Source organism: Vombatus ursinus, unplaced genomic scaffold (assembly GCF_900497805.2).
Source record: "Vombatus ursinus unplaced genomic scaffold, bare-nosed wombat genome assembly UNPS02014768.1, whole genome shotgun sequence".
NCBI classification, from domain to species: Eukaryota; Metazoa; Chordata; class Mammalia; order Diprotodontia; family Vombatidae; genus Vombatus; species Vombatus ursinus.
Window position 1 is genome coordinate 11,881,140 of NW_020954546.1, and position 20,752 is coordinate 11,901,891.

At 43.6% G+C, this 20,752-nt stretch overlaps 1 protein-coding gene across 2 annotated transcripts in view; it reads left to right on the forward strand.

The window, feature by feature from the left end:
• The first annotated feature begins 303 nt into the window (after nucleotides 1-303).
• STYXL1 (serine/threonine/tyrosine interacting like 1) overlaps nucleotides 304-20,752 on the forward strand; it is a 58,814-nt gene continuing 38,365 nt past the window's right edge. Inside the window, exons 1-5 of one of the 2 annotated variants that reach the window (XM_027862294.1) lie at nucleotides 304-434; nucleotides 2,481-2,584; nucleotides 9,386-9,447; nucleotides 13,426-13,573; nucleotides 18,770-18,918. In XM_027862294.1, coding sequence (XP_027718095.1) covers nucleotides 2,482-2,584; nucleotides 9,386-9,447; nucleotides 13,426-13,573; nucleotides 18,770-18,918 — 462 coding nt within the window. In that variant the 5' untranslated portion in view covers nucleotides 304-434; nucleotide 2,481. The remainder of the gene's footprint in view (nucleotides 435-2,480; nucleotides 2,585-9,385; nucleotides 9,448-13,425; nucleotides 13,574-18,769; nucleotides 18,919-20,752) is intronic. The other variant, XM_027862296.1, reaches the window with a different exon arrangement.

Below are 20,752 nucleotides of genomic sequence, written 5' to 3' on the forward strand. Positions count from 1 at the left end.
GCGGAGGCTGAGGCAGGAGAAAGGAAGTGGGGAGGGAGGGAGGAGGAGGAGGGGAGTATTAGCTATAATAGTAATAATAATAGCAGTAATATTAAATCGCCGTGACGAATACAAAGGTGAATCAAGGCAAGGGCTGTCCCTCGAGCCGGGCCGGACCCGGGGCACAGGGGGCGCAGAGTCCCGTCTGGCCCGGGGGCTGTGACCGAGGTCCAGGGTACGGAGCCAGGAGGGCTGTCCACCGCATTCCAATATAATCGGTTTCCTTTGTTATTTTATTTTATGCTTTTAAAGACCCGGCGCTGAGAAGGGCTCCTTAGGCCCGAGGGGTCCAGGGCACACAAAAGGTCTGAAGCCCAGCATCAGAAGGTCGGGCGTAAAGCGAGGTGGTAGAGTAGCGATCTCTGGATCTGAGCAAACTGGGTCTGCCAGCTCAGGTCAGTGTTCTCTGCTACTCACCGCCTTAGAGACTTGCCCAGAGCCCAGAAAGGTCAAGTACTTTCTCAGAGTCACACAGCCAGGGTGTGTTAGAGCTAGAACTTGAACCCAGATTCCCAGCTTCCAGGCCAGTTCTCTGTTACACCATCGCTGCCTTTCCCAGGTCACTAACAAGAGATGACTAAAAGGGCAGCGGACCGACTAGGCCAGATTGTGAGGGCACCGCAGTTTGTTTTGTGCCACATCAGCATGCCCCCGTAACTTTCCTCCCAGAAGACATTCACGCATCTACATACACTTGCTGATAGAAACTATGTATACATAGAGGCACCACATTAATATATCCTGGTGAAATGGAGCATGTGCTGAATTGTTGTTTGTTTGTTTGTTTTTTCATTATTTTATGAAGCTTTAATCTATTTAGACACTGGTTGAGGACCCGACAGGAGTGCGGCTTAGGAATGTTTTTTGTTTAAATCCCGGTTTCAAAATGAGCGCATGCTCCATTGCATAAGCAATTCCATGCAGTAGCAGCGGAGCATGTGCTGGTTTTGAAATCGGGATTTACTGCCGCTTATTACCTCTGTGAAATGACCTCTGGCCTTTAGTATCCTCATCTGTAAAGGTGAGGGACTTTGGATCATATAATATGAAAGCCCCTTGTAACTAAATCTATGATCCTCTTAATCAGTGGTTAATATATATATGTGTGTGTATATATACATATATACACACACATATGTATATATATATGTATATATACACACATTGTCTTAGCAAAGAAATGGGCATAGGACACTTCCTATTTCTTTAGTCAATAAAGCATTTTTAAGTCCCAGGTCCTGTGCTAGGCACTGAAGATAAAATGACCAAAAAATAAAACAAACTTCTTAAGAAGCTTACATTGCATGGAGAACTCTCAAGAAATTGTTGTTTTTAGTTTCATTTAGTTGGTGTTAACTAGAAAAAAGGACATAACCTTCTCTCCAAACCTAAATTCCCATGGCAAATGAGGTAAAGCATTAAAAAATCAATATGTTTTACCTTAAAAAAAAGACATTTATGTAACAGTGGAATATTAGAAATAATGACCTTGGCTTCTCATAAACCTGAATTTTGTTTATTTTTTATTGTCTTAGTGAATAAGAATTTTAAAATTTTTATTTTTATTGATGCTTTTTGTTGTTATAGTTCATTCATTTTCAAACATATTCCCTCTCCTTCCCCAATGCAGTGAACCATCCCTTATAACAAATATTAGGAAAGAGAAAGAAAGAAAGCAATTTAACGAAACCAACACACATCTTGATTATGTCTGACAGTATGTACAATATGAGGAATAAGATTTTAATACAACTTTTGAATTGGATTTGGATAAATGTCTTGAAAATATACCTTATCATTGATTCTAGAGCCCTAAATATCTTTCTGACCATTCTGTATTCTACCTATTCATATATGCAGATATATATATACGTATACATATATACATATATGGATGGTACTCTGTGTATATACACACATATGCATGTGTGTGTGTATATGTATATATATGTATATATGCATAGTACAAGTTCAGTCATGTCTGACTCTTCATGACCCCATTTGGGGTTTTCTTGGCAGAGATGCTGGAGTGGTTTGCCATTTCCTCTTCCAGTTCATTTTACAGATGAGGAAACTGAGGTAAACAGGTTGAAGTGACTTACCCAGGGTCACACAGTGGCTGAGACCAAATTTGAAGTCAGGAAGATGAGTCTTCTTGATTCCAAACTTGGTACTTTATCCACTGTACCACCTAGCTGCCCCGTAGTACAAGTATGTTTTGCTTAATATAATATTTTTGAAACCTTTATTCTTCACTGAAGATGCTGCATTATAAATTCTTTGAAGTTGCTTCTTAGAGACATTTAAATGATTCTTTGAATCTCTATCTTAATAGCTTAAGAAGTAGAGATTTGAATCAATCTATTACTTCCTAGTAAATGACATTTTTAAGATGGAAAGAAATGTATTTATGCAAGTTTTTTATTATCCCTTCCTAATAGAATGGCTGGATTCCTCTTGTGTGAGCCAACAACACTTTACAATATCTTAAATCAGGAAACAAAGCACTCCAGATTAGCAGAGACCAACTATCTCTATTTACTAGGTAAGTCAGACATTCCATCCCTATTTGTTTGTTGAATAGAATTGCTCACTAAACATCTTGTACATCTGGGGTCCTAAACTTGCCTATGTTGTGGAGAATGAATACACAGATGGATAAGACCAGGTCCAATAATCTCTCCTCCCTGTCCAGCCTGAGCAAAGGGAGTGCAGTGATGCAGAAATAGGTCTGGCCAGAGGCTATGACAGAGATGCCTCCAGAGAGTGGTGCTGTAAAGTGAGCTGGTCCAGTAGTCTGGGTGAGGCAGTCTATAAAGGTCATATATCTGAAGGAAGGGCTAGAGGCAAGTGGGGAGTTTCTGGAGATAACAAGAGTCAGTTCTCCTGAGGTGGTGAGCATGTTGGGCTCAGAGTCAGAGTGTGGTAGTGTCAGGATCCACAGTGGGAAGCAAAGGAACCTGGACCAAGGTTAGATAAAAGTCCAAGAAAGCCAGGGGTCCAGAGAGGTTTAAGTTCATGCAAAAGGTGTATTTTTCTAGTTTCTTTTGAGCCCTGGTGTTTGGGCATCCCTGCTAATATTGGTCTTCTGACATCTCCCTGCTCCTGTGTGCATTTCCTACATGGGCAACAGTGGAGTTTGCAGGGCAGTAGCTACCCTAGGATTTATATTCTGATAAGAAGTACAACAATGACTGTAATACAAAATAGAGTATTGTTAATGGAAAGGATATATTTATGGATTATCAATTTTATACAATACTTGGAGCCAAAAGAGCCTGATTCATTGAAGGAAATTTTCTGGCCTACACTCCTCCAAAGTGGGTGAGTGTGAACACTCCATAATGATGTAATCTAGTTTGGGAAGATTTTTTTTTTCCAGTACTGTTAGCATCTCAATTTAGTGGGAGAGGTAGAAGGCCAAGAAGTGGAGTGGCTATAGCCTAAAAGGGGTAACAGAGATGGTAGTGTCAGGGAGAGTCTAGTTCCTGAGAAGTCAGCACTCCCAAGCCAAAAGAAGGCAGCATTCTGTAGCTTTCCGTGCCATGAGAATTAAGTGCTTGATTGACCACTATGCTGAAATTGGGCAGTGATTAAGCCAAACAGCTTTGAACTGATTTTCAGCCCTGGTACCATGTGTGATCGGCCTCACTCCCATTGAGGAGATAGAAGGATTACTTAGGAAGTTGGAGAGCACCTTCCAGGATGCCTTTGGAGGTGGCAGATTTTGACATAGGTGACAAGAATGTTTATTAACTCATTGAATTCCTTGTATTTATGTTGCTTTTATGATTAAATTCTTTGTGTTTTGATTTTGTGTCACCTAGCATAGACAGGTACAGTGGTGAGAATTCTGTGGACTTACATAGACGATGATCTCAACAGTACCATGAACCTGGGTATAGCCAAAAGGGGCATTTTGTTTTGTTGGGACCCATCTGGGACCCATTTCTTTTTTTTTATTGAATAAGTCTAGTTTGGTTAAACTAAGGTTCCCTGCTGTAGAACTTCAGAACTGCTGTAGAATGCTTTCCATTTCTTTTTTTTTTTCTTTCTAGGCTATAATTTGATAACAGAGTTGAACAGCACCACTCTTACAGGCCAGACCAGTTGTTTTAAGTAATTGTTATACTGTTGAATGCCAGTGTCATTGAACTTTGTTGTTTATTGGTGAAGTGATCTCACGGAACTCTCATTGTAAATTACATTCTTGAATCCTGGAATGATCACCATGATTATTCTGCTGGTAGAAAATTTGTGCGCAACCATAGGATTTGGTCTGCACTGAGTACTGACACCTGACTGTGAGCCCTTTAGGGGAATGTAAACTGCTGCTTAATAAGGTATATGGGAATAGCTGTAGTGTGTCAGCTGTCTGACACAGTAGAACATCCCAGTATCCCCAGAGAGGTTACTGTGATTAGCACCATTTGGGAACTAGGTATTAAATGCTCTGTTGCTAACCACGAGATGATAAGACATTTTAAGGCCTTCTTGCTAAGAGAAGGATGAATTGGGAATGATAATAAGAAGCCTCCTGGGAGAAGCTGCAGCTCATGATTCCGTGGCCATTCCCTCTACAACAGTCAGGGACCTGATGTCCACACCATCAGTGGCTCTGTGACTATAGTTAGTCATGGAGGGCAGACCACAGCCTACCTGCATCATTACGAAGAACTCATTCTCATTGTCCAGGAAGGGAACTGCTTGAATCTGGGGCTAGGAAATACTCCAGAAGTAATGTCAGAGGGCGGGAGTTGATCCAGAGAATCATCGGAGATTACTGGAAGTCCTGAAGGCACTGGCATTTGATCTTGCACATTTCCAAAGTGCAGCAGCCCATGAGTACACAGGATGGTTGGAAAATTGGAGGCGTAGAGAATGCACAGCCCCCACGTGTCCAGTTCCTCGATAGTCTTCAATGAAAGGGAAAGAAAGCCTCTGACTCTGTGTTACAGTTGGCAAGGTTTCTCCAGCACCAGGGACCACCTCCACTGCCTCATCCCCTTCCCCAGCACCCCAAGGGGGATCAGAAGCAGCTGCAGCTGCAGGCTAGACAGAACCCAGATCCTTGTTGATTGATTGATTGATTGATTCAGGCAGAAGGACATCTGCTGACCTACATGAGCAGGGAGTGAGATCCATGTGATTCACCTTAATGTTTGTGCTCGCAAGTGAAGGGACAATCAAGGGGTCACTTGGTGACTTAGAGTAGATATGCAAAAGAGAGGCCTACGTTGTGCAGGGAAAGAGCCCAAACAAACCCAGTTTGTCCCACCTGGCCCCGTGACATCTCCCCAGGTAAGGACTAGACATCCCAAAAGAAAGGCCAGTCACATCATAGCGATCCCACTGAAGAAGCTTGGGCCACACTGGCCCAGTATGCAGAGCCTGTCTTCCCTGAAGGCCAAAAGAGTTTTGGATCTAAGATCACAACAGGCCATCCTGGGAAAAGGAGTTGGAGAATGTGGCCAGAGAGGCCATACCTGGGTGAATTTCTTTTTTTAATACACAGTTTTATTGAACAATAGACAGTATCGCAGCTGATGGAGTCTGAAAGCAAATCGAAGCATACTTTTTTTACTTTACTTTTCTTGGGTTTCTTTGGTCTGTGTTTTCTTTCACAACATGACTAATGTGGAAATTTTTAAAAAAAGAAGGATAAAATGTCACAAACAACAGGTCATAATAATCAGTAAACATCACAGCTGTTCACCAGGAGTCATGTTTTTCTGTGTTGATATTCACCCTACACAACACAGAAACGAAAGTGAAACATCTCTGATTTCAACTTAACAGAAAAGTTTCAATATAAATCCGTGTCTACCTCTCATCTGCCCCATTAGAACGTGAGCTCAGTGCAACTAGGGATTATTTCATTTTTTGTGCTTGTATCCCTAGCACCCAGCATAGTACCTGGCATATCGTAGGTATTGATTTGAGTGCATCATATTTTAATTTCTTGTTCATCTTTGGATATTTTAGTAGCATTTGTGTTTGATTGCAAGAAACAGCCAGAAGTCCAGTTTGGCTGGTCCATAGAGTACAAGAGGGGATGTAGGTTGAGACCAGGTTGTAAAGGGCTTTAAAAGCTAGAGTTTATATTTGCTCTTAGAAGCAATGGGGAATCAATAGGCAGATAATGTGGTCAGATCTGTGCTTTAGGAAGTTCATGTTGACAGTGGTATGGACAATGGACTGAAGTGAGGAGAGACAGGGTGACCAATCAGAGGTCATCGCAATAGTCCAAGGGAGCTGATACAGGCCTTAATCAAGGACTGTCGCCTGAGAGAAGAAAAGGAATCCTCTGCAAGAGATGTGGTAGAGATAAAAACGAGATTTGGCAGCTACTTAGATATGTGAAGTGTGTCAAAGTGAAGACACAGAGGAAACCTGACGTTGCAAACCTGAGCAACTGCAAAGATGGCGGTGCCCTCTACAGAAATAGGGAATGTCAAGGATGTAGACTGTAACATCCCTGTCCCTGGAGGATGTCTGCCCAATCTATAAAGCAGTCTGGGGTGGTAGGGCAAAGGGAGGATATTGGGGAAGGAGAGAATTTTCTCAGGGGCACCTGTAAAGCTGCTGGGGTGAAGTGATTAACACCCCATGCCAAAGGGGGAAGGTGGGGAGATTACCAGACAGCAAGAGGGCTGTGATAGGCAAAGGGTACCTTCAAGGTTGGAGGCCAGCTCTTGCGGCGAGGCCAAGATCCATACTGCCACCCTTTGGAGAGCGGATCTTGTGCCTCTGGGAGTCACACCCAGGCCCTCACTTTGTATACTACTGTTCTAGAAGTCAGGAGCTGTGACTCCTAAACTTATTGTCTGTCCTAAACGTAGCTTATTTCAAATGTAACCCATATTATTGTTTTTAAAAAAACCTGTGGGCTGGGAAAACTGGAAAAGAGTATGGCAGAAACTAGGCATAGATCAAAATCTCACACCATATAACAAAATTAAGTCAAAATGGGTTCGTGATTTAGATATAAAGGCTGATACTGTAAGCAAACTGGGAGAGCAAGGAATAGTTTACCTATCAGATTTATGGAGAACAGAAGAATTCAGGACCAAACAGGAGATAGAGAACATTACAAAAAGCAAAATGGATAACTTTGGTTACATTAAATTGAAAAGTTTTTGCACAAACAAAGCCAATGCAACCAGGATTAGAAGGAAAGTAGAAAATTGGGAAAGAATTTTTACAACCAGTCTCTCTGATAAGGGCCTCATTTCTAAAATATATGGAGAATTAAGTCAAATTTATAAGAATACAAGTCATTCCCCAATTGATAAATGGTCAAAGGATATGAACAGGCAGTTCTCAGATGAAGAAATTAAAGCCATTTCTAGTCATATGAAAAAATGCTCTAAATCACTATTGATTAGAGAAATGCAAATCAAAACAGCTCTGAGGTACTACATCATACCTATCAGATTGGCCAAGATGACAAAACAAGAAAATGATAAATGTTGGAGAAGATGTGGGAAAATTGGAACACTAATGCATTGTTGGTGGAGTTGTGAAACGATCCAGCCATTTTGGAGAGCAATTTGGAACTGTGCCAAAAGGGCTATAAAAATGTGCATACCTTTTGACCCAGGAATAGTACTTCTAGGGCTATATCCCAAAGAGATCATAGAAATGGGAAAAGGACCCACATGTACAAAAATATTTATAGCAGCTCTTTTTGTGGTGGCAAAGAATTGGAAACTGAGAGGATGCCCATCAATTGGGGAATGGCTGAGCAAGTTGCAGTATATGAATGTAATGGAATACTATTGTGCTATAAGAAATGATGGGGGACAGCTAGGTGGCGCAGTAGATAGAGCTCCAGCCTTGGAGTCAGGAGGACCTGCATTCAAATCTGGCCTCAGATATTTGACATTAATAGCTGTGTGACCCTGGGCGAGTCACTTAACCCCTATTACCTCACCAAAAAAGCAAAAAAAAAAAAAAAGAAAAGAAAAGAAAAGAAATGATGAACAGGTTGACTTCACAAAAACCTGGAAAGACTAGTATGGTCTGATGCTGAGTGAAGTGAGCAGAACCAGGAGAACATTGTACACAATAACAGCCTTGTTGTGTGATGACTAATAGTGATAAACTTAACCCTTCCGAGCAGTACAAGGATCTAAGACATCTCCGAAGGCCGCGTGATGGAAAATGCTACCCACATCCAAAGAAAGAACTATAGAGTTTGAATGCAGATCAAAGCATACTATTTGCTATTTTTTATCTTCTGTTCAGTTTTGTTTCCTCTTTCTGGTGGCTCCTTCTATTGGTCCTAATTCTTACTTACAACATCACTAATGTGAAAATACGTTTAATAGGAATGTGTATGTAGAGCCTATATCAGATTGTGCACCGTGGTGGGGAGGGAGGGGGAGAAAAATTTTAAACTCAAAAGCATATGGAAGTGATTGTTGATAAAATAAATTAATAAAAAAAAAGAATCTGTGGGAAGGAAGCGTCACAGAATGATAATGATATGGAAGAGGGTCTCCAGCTCCTCACATCCAAACCCCTCATTCTACTAAGGAAGCTGAGGGCCCGAGAGCCATGACCGCCCCAAACTCATTTGGTTTGGTAATGATAGTCCCAGAACAAAAGTAAACCCAGGCCTTCTAATTCCTAGTCTGTCAAGAAACAGGTTCTGGAAGGATTTATTTTAAAGGCAGTTGGGAAAAGTTGCAAAAAAGAAAGCATGTGATCAAGTTGGGGGAGGAGATCATCTTGTAGAGATTCAAGCCTGATGCCTGATGGGAGAGAGCCAGAGTGACCTCCCTCCACAAGAAAAGATAATGTAGGTAAAAGTCAGCAGAGTAACTGAGTCCTGATGGGGTTTTTACTTTTTACATTGAGATGCCCTGTTTTCTGATATAGGCAAGGAAAGAAGAGAGTGTTGAGAATTCACTTCCATTCCACAAGCATAGGAAGTTCCAGGCCCTGTGCCAAGGAGGAAAATGAAAACAGTCCCTGCCCTCAAGAAGCTTATGCTCTGCTGAGGGAAAACAATGTGTCCACCAAAGAAGACATACAAAGTAAACAATGTACTTTTGGAGAGAGGTGCGCTAGCGACTGAGAGGGTCCAGAAAGGCCTCATGTAGGAGGTAGCATTTAATGTGACGCTTGAGTGAGGCTGCAGATTCAAGGGGTGCAAGTGAGGAGGGAGAGTGTTCCAGGCATGGGGCCAGTCTGTGCAAAGGCCCGGAAATGAGAGATGGGATGCCACGTATGAGGAACAGGAAGCAAACGTCACACGGCCTTTTAGCCAATAGAGTTGATGATGGCTACAGCACTACTGTGTCAGCTGGAGTGATTGCTTAAATGCTTTCTGTTTCAGATGTCCGTACCAAACGAGAATATGATGAAAGCCACATCATCACCGCCCAGAGGATGAAGCAGGTACTTTGTAGTGCTGCACCATCTGTGTGTTGGTGAGCTTTGCTGTTTGTAGCTAGCGCTGAGCCTCCCTTGGTTTCTCCTTGCTCTTCTCAGCATGATGTGGTGGAAAGACCCCAGGGCTTGGAATCGCAGTCCTGAGTGGGGCCGCGTACAAGTCAAGTCACCTTGACCAAGTCATCAACCCTGAGCTTCAATTTCTTCATCTGTAAAATGGAGGCGATAATACTTGTACCTTCATTTTCAGTCTTCTTATGTTCGCTTCATATTACTTCCCTTAATGCCTTCTGTTCCAGTCAGACCAGCCTATTAGCGGTTCTCTGAATATAACATCTCCCACCTCCATGCCTTTGCATAGACTGTCCTCCCTGTCTATAATACTGTCGTCTCTCACAGTCATGTCTTAGAATCCCTGGCTTTCTTCTTCTTACAAACTCAGATGCCATCTCCTACTCAAAGACTTTGTATATTCCCCCTCCCCCGAAGTTGTCAGTGATCTTTCCCTCTTGGAAATATGTAATTTTGCATGGACTTATGTCTGTTTATCTGCTGTCCTCAGTAGAACCTGCCCACCGAGGGCAAGAACTATTTCATTTCTGTGTTTGGTTTGGTTTGATTTGGTTTTATCTCAAGCACTCAGCTCAATGCCTTGCACTTAATGCTTGTAGGATTGGATTGAATTGAATTGAATTGGAATGATCTTAAAATGTTGTTATGAGATAATGGATGTAGAGTGCTTTATAGCCACAGAGTGCCATAGAAACGTAATGTAATTTACTTCTAATAGGAGAGATGAATAGGGAGCCAGTGGACAGGCACCACTGAAATCTTTTTGGTGTCTCCATGTTTGATTCAGTAGTAAGTCTTGCACACCATTAAATGCATACAGCATTTGGAATGAAGAAGAAAATTGTTCCCAGGGACAATCTCAGCTGAAAACACAACTGGGGAAGATTTCTACCTTCTCCATTTGCTGCAGGAGTTAGATAATGCTTAAGGTGATATCATAAGAGCGTTCTATCAACTTCTCCTAGGGTGGGATAGACGCTACAAAGAACTTTGGCAAACATTCAGCCTTTTTCTCCTTTAAAAGCAGAATTGATCAGAATAAACAAAACAAAGGTAGGACCAAACAACAAATACACACAACTGCTACAAAAATATCGGTAGTGTTTACTTTTTTAATGTTGTTTTACTTACCTGTTTCAGGCTTTGTATTTATTATACAACTTTTTCTTGTATATATTCATATATGTATATGCTGTCATCACCAATAGAATGTAATATCCTTGAGGACAGGGACGCTTTCGTTTTTTGTTTTTAACGGAAAGGGGTCTGTGATTTCACCCCCACCCTTCAGCTCAACTAATGCAATCACAGAATGTAGTTAACCAGATGAAGTTTTAATGTGTGAGCCAGATGAGTTTAAGTGTGAGTTGTGAGCCTCTCTAATTGGGTCAAGAAGGGATTTTAAATAGCTGGAGGAATTTCAGCAGATTGCTAAGCCAGCAGAGCAGGATTCCTAGTTCCAGAGTTGGAACAAGAAGTAGAAGAATCAGGCCCCTGAAAGAGAATCACTTTTTGTTGTTGTTGTTGTTGAGGCAGTTGGGGTTAAGTCACTTGCCCAAGGTCACACAGCTAGTAAGTGTTTAAAGCCAGATTTGAACTCAGGTCCTCCTGACTGCAGAGCTGGTGTTCTATCCATCCACTGCACCACCTTGATGCCCTGAGAATCATTCTTGGGGAGTCTCTCCTCTGTCCTCTCTACAATTGGCCTTGTCACTGGCCCAGCAGCAGTGCATCCATCTGAGAGCAGAGAAATCCCAAGGACAGATGGATATGGAGAGACAGATGCGGAAGGAAAGAGAGGAGTGCAGGGGTTGGTCTCCAGGAAGGATGTGTAGTGCTAGGACCTGTGAGTTATCCCTGTGCTACAGGACTTCCCCACATGGGTGTCTCACTGCTCCAAGTCTGAGCTCAGTCATCCCATGGACGCCATTTTATTCATGGCAAAGTGTGTTCCAAGATTTTTGGGGAAATGTACCAATTGTCCTTGCTAAGCTTGTGGAGTAAATGCCTCTGGAAAGAACAGAGTCTTCTAAATGTTTGTTAATGGAATACACACAGTAGGAACATGTGAGTGATAATGTTGGAAGTCCAGCCCCACAGGATTACCCCTAGAACTCTGAATGGAGGGGGACCCGACCTTCGAGGGCAGTTTGGGAGCATTGCCCCAGAATATGACTGCAGACACCTGTGTGTGTATATGTGTGTATGTTTGTATGTATGTATGTGTGTATGTTTGTATGTATGTATGTGTGTATGTATACGAGACAAAATTCGTATATGCGTGTATATACATATGTGTATACATGTATAGACATGTATACACCTGCGTGTATATATGTGTGTATACATCTGTGTGTATATATGTATACACACGTGTGTATATATATATGCATGCATAGGGACACAGAAACATATATGTGGGTGGTGTTTCCCCCAACAAAAGTTAAGCTCGTTGAGGACAGGAAATGTTTCCTTTTTTTGCCTTTTTATCACCAGCATTTAGCATAGCACCTGACACATAGTGGGTGCGTGATGAATGTTTCTTGATTGATTGAACGTTGAGAAATATTCAGTTAGAAGTACACTGGGGCTTTGTATGATGTGTTGAAGCAAAGCTTGTCAATGAAATTTTTTAAAGTAGAATGGAAGAAGGAAAGCATGTGGCCTGAAAGGGTCTACACTAGCTATTTGGTGCCTTAACCAAGTTTATTTTCATCTTTTAAAGTCCCCCCTCTTGTCTCTCTTCCTTTGCTCAGCCCCTGACCCATCTCCAGCTTTCTGAGTGTCTGGGTAGAGGAAGCATTTGAGAGCAGGGCCAGTGATGGCGGCCAAAGCTTGTGGAAGGGAAAAGAGACAGAAAGTGTTAGCGCTCAGCACGGGTACCTTTTCTCCCATTCAAAGAGAGGTGAATTGTGGTACTGACTATAGGAGTAGATAGAGCACTGGGCCTGGGGTCAGGAAGACCTGAGTTCAGATACTTACTGGCCTCAGACACTAGTAGTGTGACCCTGGGCAAGTCACTTCACCCCTATTTGCCTCAGTTCCTCATCTGTTAAAAAAAAAAAAAAAAACAACCTCAGAAGGAAATGGCAATCCACTCCAGTATCTTTGCCAAGAGAATGCCATGGAGAAGTCCATGACGTCACGAAGAGTCAGCTATAACTGAAGGACTGAACAAAAACAAAACTAGCCACCCACCCAGGAGAAGGCATCCTCCTCGAGGTTCCCTGGGAGGGCAGTACACTTATTATTGATGTAACTCCAGCAGTTAGCTTAGTAAGTAGCTCCCTCGCCCCCATGTACAATCAGAGAAATTAAAAGGTGGGAGGACATCTCTGCCTGCCTTCACCTGCTTTCCTCAGAAAGTCTCTTTTCTTTAGAATCTACCTCCTTTGAACACCTGACCAAGACAAAACTCATTCGTTTTCACTGAGCTCAGCATTTATTAAATGCATGACACACAATGAGGTTTTGTACAAAGGAAGAAGGCTTAGGGGAGCCAAAATTGGAGAGGGATCCACCTTAGTCTGGGACCACTTGGGGAAGGCACAGGAGACTGGCCTTCAGAGAAGAATTTTCTGAATATCAGAGCTATTTGAAAATGAAAATTCCTGCCTTCTGAGGCATACCAGATATACCAGCCAACCACCAGGTGTGTTGCTGTTAGGAGGGATTTCTGCATTGATTAAACTGGCTGAGTGCTGAAATCTGTTTCAGTTATAGGGTCCTGTGATGAATGATGAGCCTTCCCTAAATTCACTGCTTACCTTGTGACCCTGTTGGTTGAGGATTTCCAAAGCATTCTGGACGATACGTGAACGCTGCCTGCCCAGGGAAGGGGCCGCACCATGTTGCTTCCTTACTAGGACTCCATGATGTTAACCCTCTAACTTTATTCTCTTATCTTGTTAGAAGGGAGGTAAATATGTTGTTCCAGAGTCAATGGATCTGGAGTGTGTGAAGTTCTGCATCGTCTATGATGGAATCACCAACTCCTTGGACGTGAGCATAGAGCTCGAGGAAAAAGACAAGCCTGACAGCTCTGAGGATGAGGAGGAAGGTAGGTCTGTACAACTCCCTGTCCTGAGGCCACTGATGCCCCATTGCCATGACTTTCGTTAGAGGAGGCAGCCTTCAGGGCCAGCTTTGGAACCCGAGGACCTGGGCTAAGATTGCTAGGTCACTTCATCGTCAGGGTGGGAACCTGTGGCCTTCTAGGTCCTCAAGTGTGGCCCTCTGACTGAATCCAAACTTCACAGAACAAATCTGCTTCGTAAAAGGATTGGTTCTGTAAAACTTGACTCAGTCAAAAGGCTGAAGCCAAGGACCTAGAAGGCCACACGTGGCCTCGAGGCCGTGGATTCCCCAGCCCTGCCCAAGGCCTTGGTCTCCTTGTCTGTAGAGTGAGAACATTGGGCCAGATGGTTTTGATGGTTTCTCCCAGCTCTAAGTCTAGGAGCCTGGGATCCTAAAGCATTTAAGTTGTCTGGGCCCCGGCTTCCTTACTGTAAGATGAGGAGATTGAATTAGATGGCCTTCGAGATTACTTTCACCTGTTTTAAAAATGAAATTCTTTTTATTGTGGAAATCATCGTTAAATATGAATATTTCCATACACAAAGGCCAGAATATCGTACCCGAAACCACAAATCCACCGCATACGACTTGTGGTAGTAACAACGTTGCCCTGCTTGTCCCTGTCCCCCTCTGAACTCCACCCCCATCTCTTCTGTGCTTTTTTTAATGTTTCCTTTTCACTATGTTCTTTACTCTCTTCCTTTTTTTACATTACTACATTCCCCCCAATTCTCCCCACAACTTTTTCTTCCTCCCCAAATAAATCACCTTGCTTATAGTCAAAGTACAGTCAAACAAAACAGATGGGTGTTGTAATAGTAAGACCTGCATCTATAATCCATCACTTCTCCACCACACAGTAGGAGGTGCAATTTATCACCATTCTTCCAGAGACATGATTGTTAGTTCATTGACCAGAGTTCTTATCTCTTTCAAAACTGTCTTTACAATGTTGTTGTATAAATTGTTCCCTTGGTTCTGCTCCCTTTACTCTGTGTCAGTTTACACAAATCTTCCCAGATTTCCTTTGCCTTCCATCATTTCTTTTAAAGCAACGATATTCATATACATCAATATACCAAATTTTATTTAGCCAGTCCCCAAATTGATGAGTGCCCAATTTGTTTCTGGTTCTTTGCTATAATAACAGAAGTGCCGGGGCGGCTAGGTGGCACAGTGGATAGAGCACCAGCCCTGAAGTCAGGAGGACCTGAGTTCAAATCCGACCTCGGACATATAACAATCACTAGCTGTGTGACCCTGGACAAGTCGCTTAACCCCAATTGCCTAAAAAAAAAAAAAGAAGAAGAAGAAGTGCCACTGTCAACATTTTTGTGCCCCTAGATCCTTTCCCTTTTAATTTGATATCTTTGGGGCACATGCATGGTATTCCTGGGTCACAGGGACGCAGAGTTGAGTGATGCAGAATGACTAGACCAGTTCACAGCCCACCAGCAGTCATGTCTTCCCATAACCTCTCCTGCTGTTGCTGTCAATTTTTGTCCCCTTTGCCAGTCAGAAGAGTATAAATGGAACCTCAGAGTTGTCTTAGATTGCATTCCTCTTATTAGTAGAGATTTGAAGCATTTTTGTGTGGGGTTTTTGTTTTTGGTAGTTTGGATTTCTTCCTTTGAAAAATATTCGTGTCCTTTGGCCATTTATCATCAGGAGAATGACTTTTGATTTTTCTTGGATAACCGACCTTTATCAGAGAAATTTGCTGCAAAGATTTTTTTTAACCTAGTGAATTATTTCCCTTCTAACTACATTGCTTTTGTTTGTGTAAAACCTTTTCAATTTTATATAGTCAAAACTGTCCATTTTATGTCCTGTGATCTTCTCTGTCCTTTGTTTGGCTAAGAATTCTATTATCTGCAGTTATGCAAGGAATCTCCTTCCATTTTCTTGTTTTTTTGGGACATGACCTAGGTCATGTATCCATTTGGAACTTAATGGTAGTGAGAATTAGAGTTAAGGTTAGAATATAGAGAGGTGTTGATCTAAGCTTCATTTCTCCCAGACTGCTTTCCAGTTTTCCTTCTCTTGATTTTCAGTCCTGTATCCCCAGCCTCAGACACTTCCTAGTTGTGTGACCCTGTCCAAGTTGCTTAACCCTGTATGCCTCAGTTTCCTCATCTGTAAAATGAGCTGGAGAAGGAAATGGCAAGCCACTCCAGTGTCTCTGCCAAGAAGACCCCGAATGGGGTCGCAAAGAGTCAGATACAACTGAAAAATGTCTCAACAACAGCAACAACCCTTATTAAAACCTATTCCTGCTCCAGACTTCTCTGTGCCTGTTGAGGGCACCACTGCCCTGCTAGTCTCTCTTAACTCTCGCCTCTTCTAGACCTCCCCTAGCCAATCAGTCACCAAATCTGGTTGATTCTACTTCCTCAATGTCTCTTGAATCCATGTCCTTGGCCATACTCCCGTGGCCTGTGGCACCGGCTGCCTCATCAGTCCCTGGCTCTTCCTCTACAAGCAGAGCTCTAGCCCTACAGAAGCTCCCCATTGCCTCTGAGATGAAACCGAAATTCCTCAGTACAGCGGCATGAAAAACCTTTGGCAATCTTGGTCTCCAGGCCAAACCAGTCAAACAGACTTTGGCCAGCTCACAGTTCATGCTGTGACTCCAGCACTGATCAAGGAGTCAGGGAACTAGGGATCTGCTCCTCAGGGGTTCTGTCGTGAAAGTCAGCAGCCTCTAGGGGGCCTGAGCCTGCCCAGCAGCGCTGCCTGGGGCCCCTATCTCTTCCTACAATCCCGGCCAGTGCTGCCCAACCCCTCGCCCCCACCCCTTCCCCCACCCAGTGCTGCTGGGGCATATGGCCAATGATCCCTTGGCACAGGCGACAGCCTGGGGACCATGACTCCCCCCGCCTAAGGCTCCCTGAGGTTTCCTTTCCTGATTTGAAGGTGATGGCATCTGGATAGAGTGTGGCTGTCTGAGCACACAGTCTGTGGCTTAGATGTGGAGGGAAGCACTCAGGCCTCCAACGTTATAAATAACATTTTTGACACATGTCCCCAGTGGAGTAAGGCAGTAGACCTCCTTTTTAGTTTCTCTAGAAATGTTAAGCAATAGTTTTTCCCCACCCTAAAACTCTTTCTAGATTTTCACTTTTGGAAAGCGAGTGAGCAAAAGCCAAGGGTTTTTTTTAGGGAAATAGATTAAGGGTGATAAGGGTGCTTTCCCCAGCCCTGAAGGGCCCACACAAAGGTGGTGTCCTCTTCCATTGAAGGGGAGGTGCCTCTGTTCAGTACAGATTCTGCTGAAGAGCTCAGGGAAGGTTCCTCTTGATTCCTCCCAGGTGACATTCTGAAGGTTAACCTAGAGCTGTATTGTTACCGGCGTGGTTTTCTTCCTTAAGATTTATGTGAATGTTATGTAAAAGGATCTTGAGGTGGACCTGTGTTGGATGGGCATGGGGAAACTCTGAAATCTCTGCAAGCCAGAAATAAATAAGAGGCCAGCATAAATAAAATTAAATAAAATCATTTCTAGCAGACTGGTGCCCAAAGGCAGAGTATGGTGTGAATATTTCCACTTCAACACTGCCCTCTGACCCCAGAAACTGTGACTGAATAAAAAGAATGCTAACTGTACTTATTTCATCAAGTTACTTGCCAGGTTCTCCTGAATTAACCAGCTAGGTGGCACAATAGATAGAGCACCAGGCCTAGAGGCAGGAAGACCTGAGTTCAAATCCGGCCTCAGACACCTACTAGCTGTGCGACCCCTCAGCAATTTGCTTAACCTCTGCTTGCTTCAGCTTCTTTAACTGTTAAGATGGGGATATTTACGCCACACAGAGTTGTTGTGAAGCGCTTGGCAGAGTGCCTGGCACAGAGCTGGCATATGATAAATATATATATAATGAGTGCTTACTGCCTGCTTCCCTAGCGTAATAATAGTTATGTACATCATTAAAAATGGGCCTGATTAACTTTGTGGTTAAATTCTATTTGATTGTAACACTAAATCATTCACAGGCACATGGTCTTTTTAAAAATTTGCGCTACAGCTAGCTGTTTTGAAGTTTGTTTGTTTATTTTTACAAGCATTTATAATCACATAGGCACCAACTGAATAATAAAAGAAAATCCAAAAACTAAATCCTCAAAACAAGTATGCCTGGCCCAGTAAAGCAAATCCCCACATTGACCACATCCCAAAATGTCTGTCCTGTTCTGCATCTTGAGTACATGCGGTCTCTGGCAGAAAGCGGGTGGGGAGCTTCCTCTTCAGCTTTCTGGACTCCTGGCTTCTCCCCGCATTGATCACAGTTCTGTGCAAAGGGATTTGTCTTTAAAATGTTGTCCTTTCAGTCATTCTCCTGGTTCTGCTCACTTTGTTCTTAGTCCATAGGAGTCTCCCAGTTTGTTCTGAAGTTGTCCATTTCATCCTTTCTTGGGGCACAGTGATATTCCACTGCATTCATATACCATTATTAGTTTTGTCTTTCCTTAATGGGAGGGCAGCCCTTAGTTTTCAGTTTTGGAGCTGCTATAGAAAATGCTGCTAGAAATATTTTTGTTCATATAGATCCTTTTCCTCTTTCTTTGATCTCTTTAGGTTAATAATAATAGCTAGCAGTTATATAGTACTTCGAGAAGTTTTGCAGTGCACTTTACAAATATTGTTTCATTTAATGCTCATAACAGCCCTGGGAAGAAACTGAGGCAGGCAGAGGTTCAGTGATTTGCCTCGGGCTGGACAGTAAGTGTCTGAGGCCAGATTTGAACCCAATGCTTCCTGCCCCCAGACCGAGCGCTCCCTCCACTGTGGTGCTGTCAGGTGCCTCTAGAAATAGGCCTCTTAGGAGCTGGGTCGAAGGGTACATATGTAGGCACAGATCAGTCATTTGGGGGCACAGTCCAAATCACTTTCACTGCCCCACCACAAGGGCACCAGTGGGCCTGGTTTTCCTGCAGCCCCTTCAGCATTAGTCATTTTTCTCCCTTTCTTCTTTACCAGTCTGCCCAATATGAGGTTGTGCCCTGAAACTGCTTGAATTTGCATTTTGCTCACTATTGGCGATTTGGACCATATGCTCAGTCTATAGATTAGTGCTTGTATATCTCAATCACCTATTCACAACTTGTACAAGAATAGGGTGAAAAAGGGTAAGAGAAGCAGTAAGATTGACTCTCTCGCTTTGGCTCCTTGTTCGTTTAGGCAACGTTGTGATGGGGGCTGCCATAGAGGGTGCCAAGGTCTTGGCGGAGCACACCCGCCACCCCGTCTACATCCTGAATGGGGGCTATGAACGCTTCTCAGCTTCCTATCATTTCTTCAGGACTCAGAAGATTTTCTCAATGCCCCAGGTAAGTGGGAGGAGGGGGAGCTTTCCCACAAAATAACCCAGTCCAGGATCAGAGGTTTAGCATCCCGAGTCAGCAGTCCCAGATTTGAATCGCAGTTTTGTCGTCTGTGTGACCTCACTTCTTGGCTTCTTCCCCTGTAAAGTGTGGGGCTGGATTAGATGGCCTCGAGTCCCTTCCGTCTCTCAATCCATAAAGATCCTAGGGACTTCGTCATTTTACAAAGAAAACTGAGCCCACAGAGTAGAAATGGTTTGCTGTAAGCCAAGATAAGAACTGAGGTCAGAGAATCCCGAGGTTGGGAACAGAACGAGGTCTTTATAAACAGGCACTCAGAGGAGAGAGTGACTTGGCCAAGGCCATGTAGTAATTAAGTGGCATGGCTAGAAGTAGCTGTGGTCCAACGTTTGTCCACTAGCCTGAGCCGTTTGCCTCAGCTCATCACACTCTCTAAGGGGAGCCATCTGACACGGTATTGTTTTGTTATTAAAGAGAGAGGCTTTTTCAGTAGTGGGCCCAGTGAAAATTAGGTGCTTGTTACCACTTTATCCTAAAGCTACCGTAAAAAGGAAAAAAAAGGATTTCTCTGTACAGAAATATTTAGAGCTGCTGGAGGAGGGTTTATTGCAGGGACTTAAAAGGGGCTTCTCAGATGGGTGAGATGAACCAGCCCATACTGACAGCCATAGACCCTTTATGAATAAACGTACCAAAGCACTGGGAATACAAAGGGGAGAGTAGGACCCTCCCTGCTCACCAGATCACATTCTGATGCAGGAGACAACACATAGGCTTCAGCTGCGAGTCACAGGGAAAAGTCCCATGATTCTTAGGGTACAAGGTACCCTTCCTCAAGGCCATGTCCACTGGCGAAATCCTATCATCTTCTGATGCTGAACCACTGGACAGGGCCAAGGCCTTTGGTGACAAGATTTTCCTCTCTGGGTCCTCAGTGGCTGTGTCCATAGCCCCTGCGCAGGATGATGGCCGAGGGCACTGGGCTACAGGCATGGCAATTCCCCAGGCTCTTGGGCTGAGGGGGATAGCGGTCCTGGTGGTAGTAGCGGCTCGGTTTGCCTGGCCCATGATGCCCCCTGTTGGATTGCCTGTCCTGTGAGTGGCAGTTGGTTGGCAGTTGGTGGGGATGGCTGGCTTCTCCACAGGAGTTGCTGCGCAACTATTTGTCCACTCATCTTTCCGTTTACTTATTCATTTACTCACTTATTTATTAGTATATGTATGTATACATGCATGTATGTATGTATGTGGTATATTTATAACTGTGGGGCTTAATGGAAGGCACTTGAGGCTGGAATTAGAGAGGGGAGGAAGGGTCAACAAGGCTGCATCCAACCCCTAACCTAGAGCAGCAGTTGATACATCCACTCCTGGAGCAGCAGCCTCTGAAACTCCCACAGCAGAGACAGCTAGGGCATAGAGAGCACAACCAGGATGTGGCCAGAGGGCCTCTGGCCAGCGGGCGGTGCTGCGCCCATGAGGGGCTTCTCCCGGGAGCTGGCTAATAGCGACACCGATTTCTCATCACGTTGACACATGGGACATCTGGAGTCTTTGCCATTCATGTCTCAGGGCAGCTCAGGGATGCCAAAGAGGATCAGGTTTCCCTAATATGTGTCTGATTGTCATTTGCCTTTGATGTCATGGGTACAGGTGTCCCTACACCTCTACCTACAGTGGTAAGCTTGTACGGGAGATGGAATTCAGAAAAGCGAGGAGGCACCAGTTGAGAGAATGGGGGTGACTAGGGCCTGTTGAAGAAAGAGAAGGCTACCAAAAACTGAGATTTTCTGAAATACAGCCCTGCAAAAATAGCCCC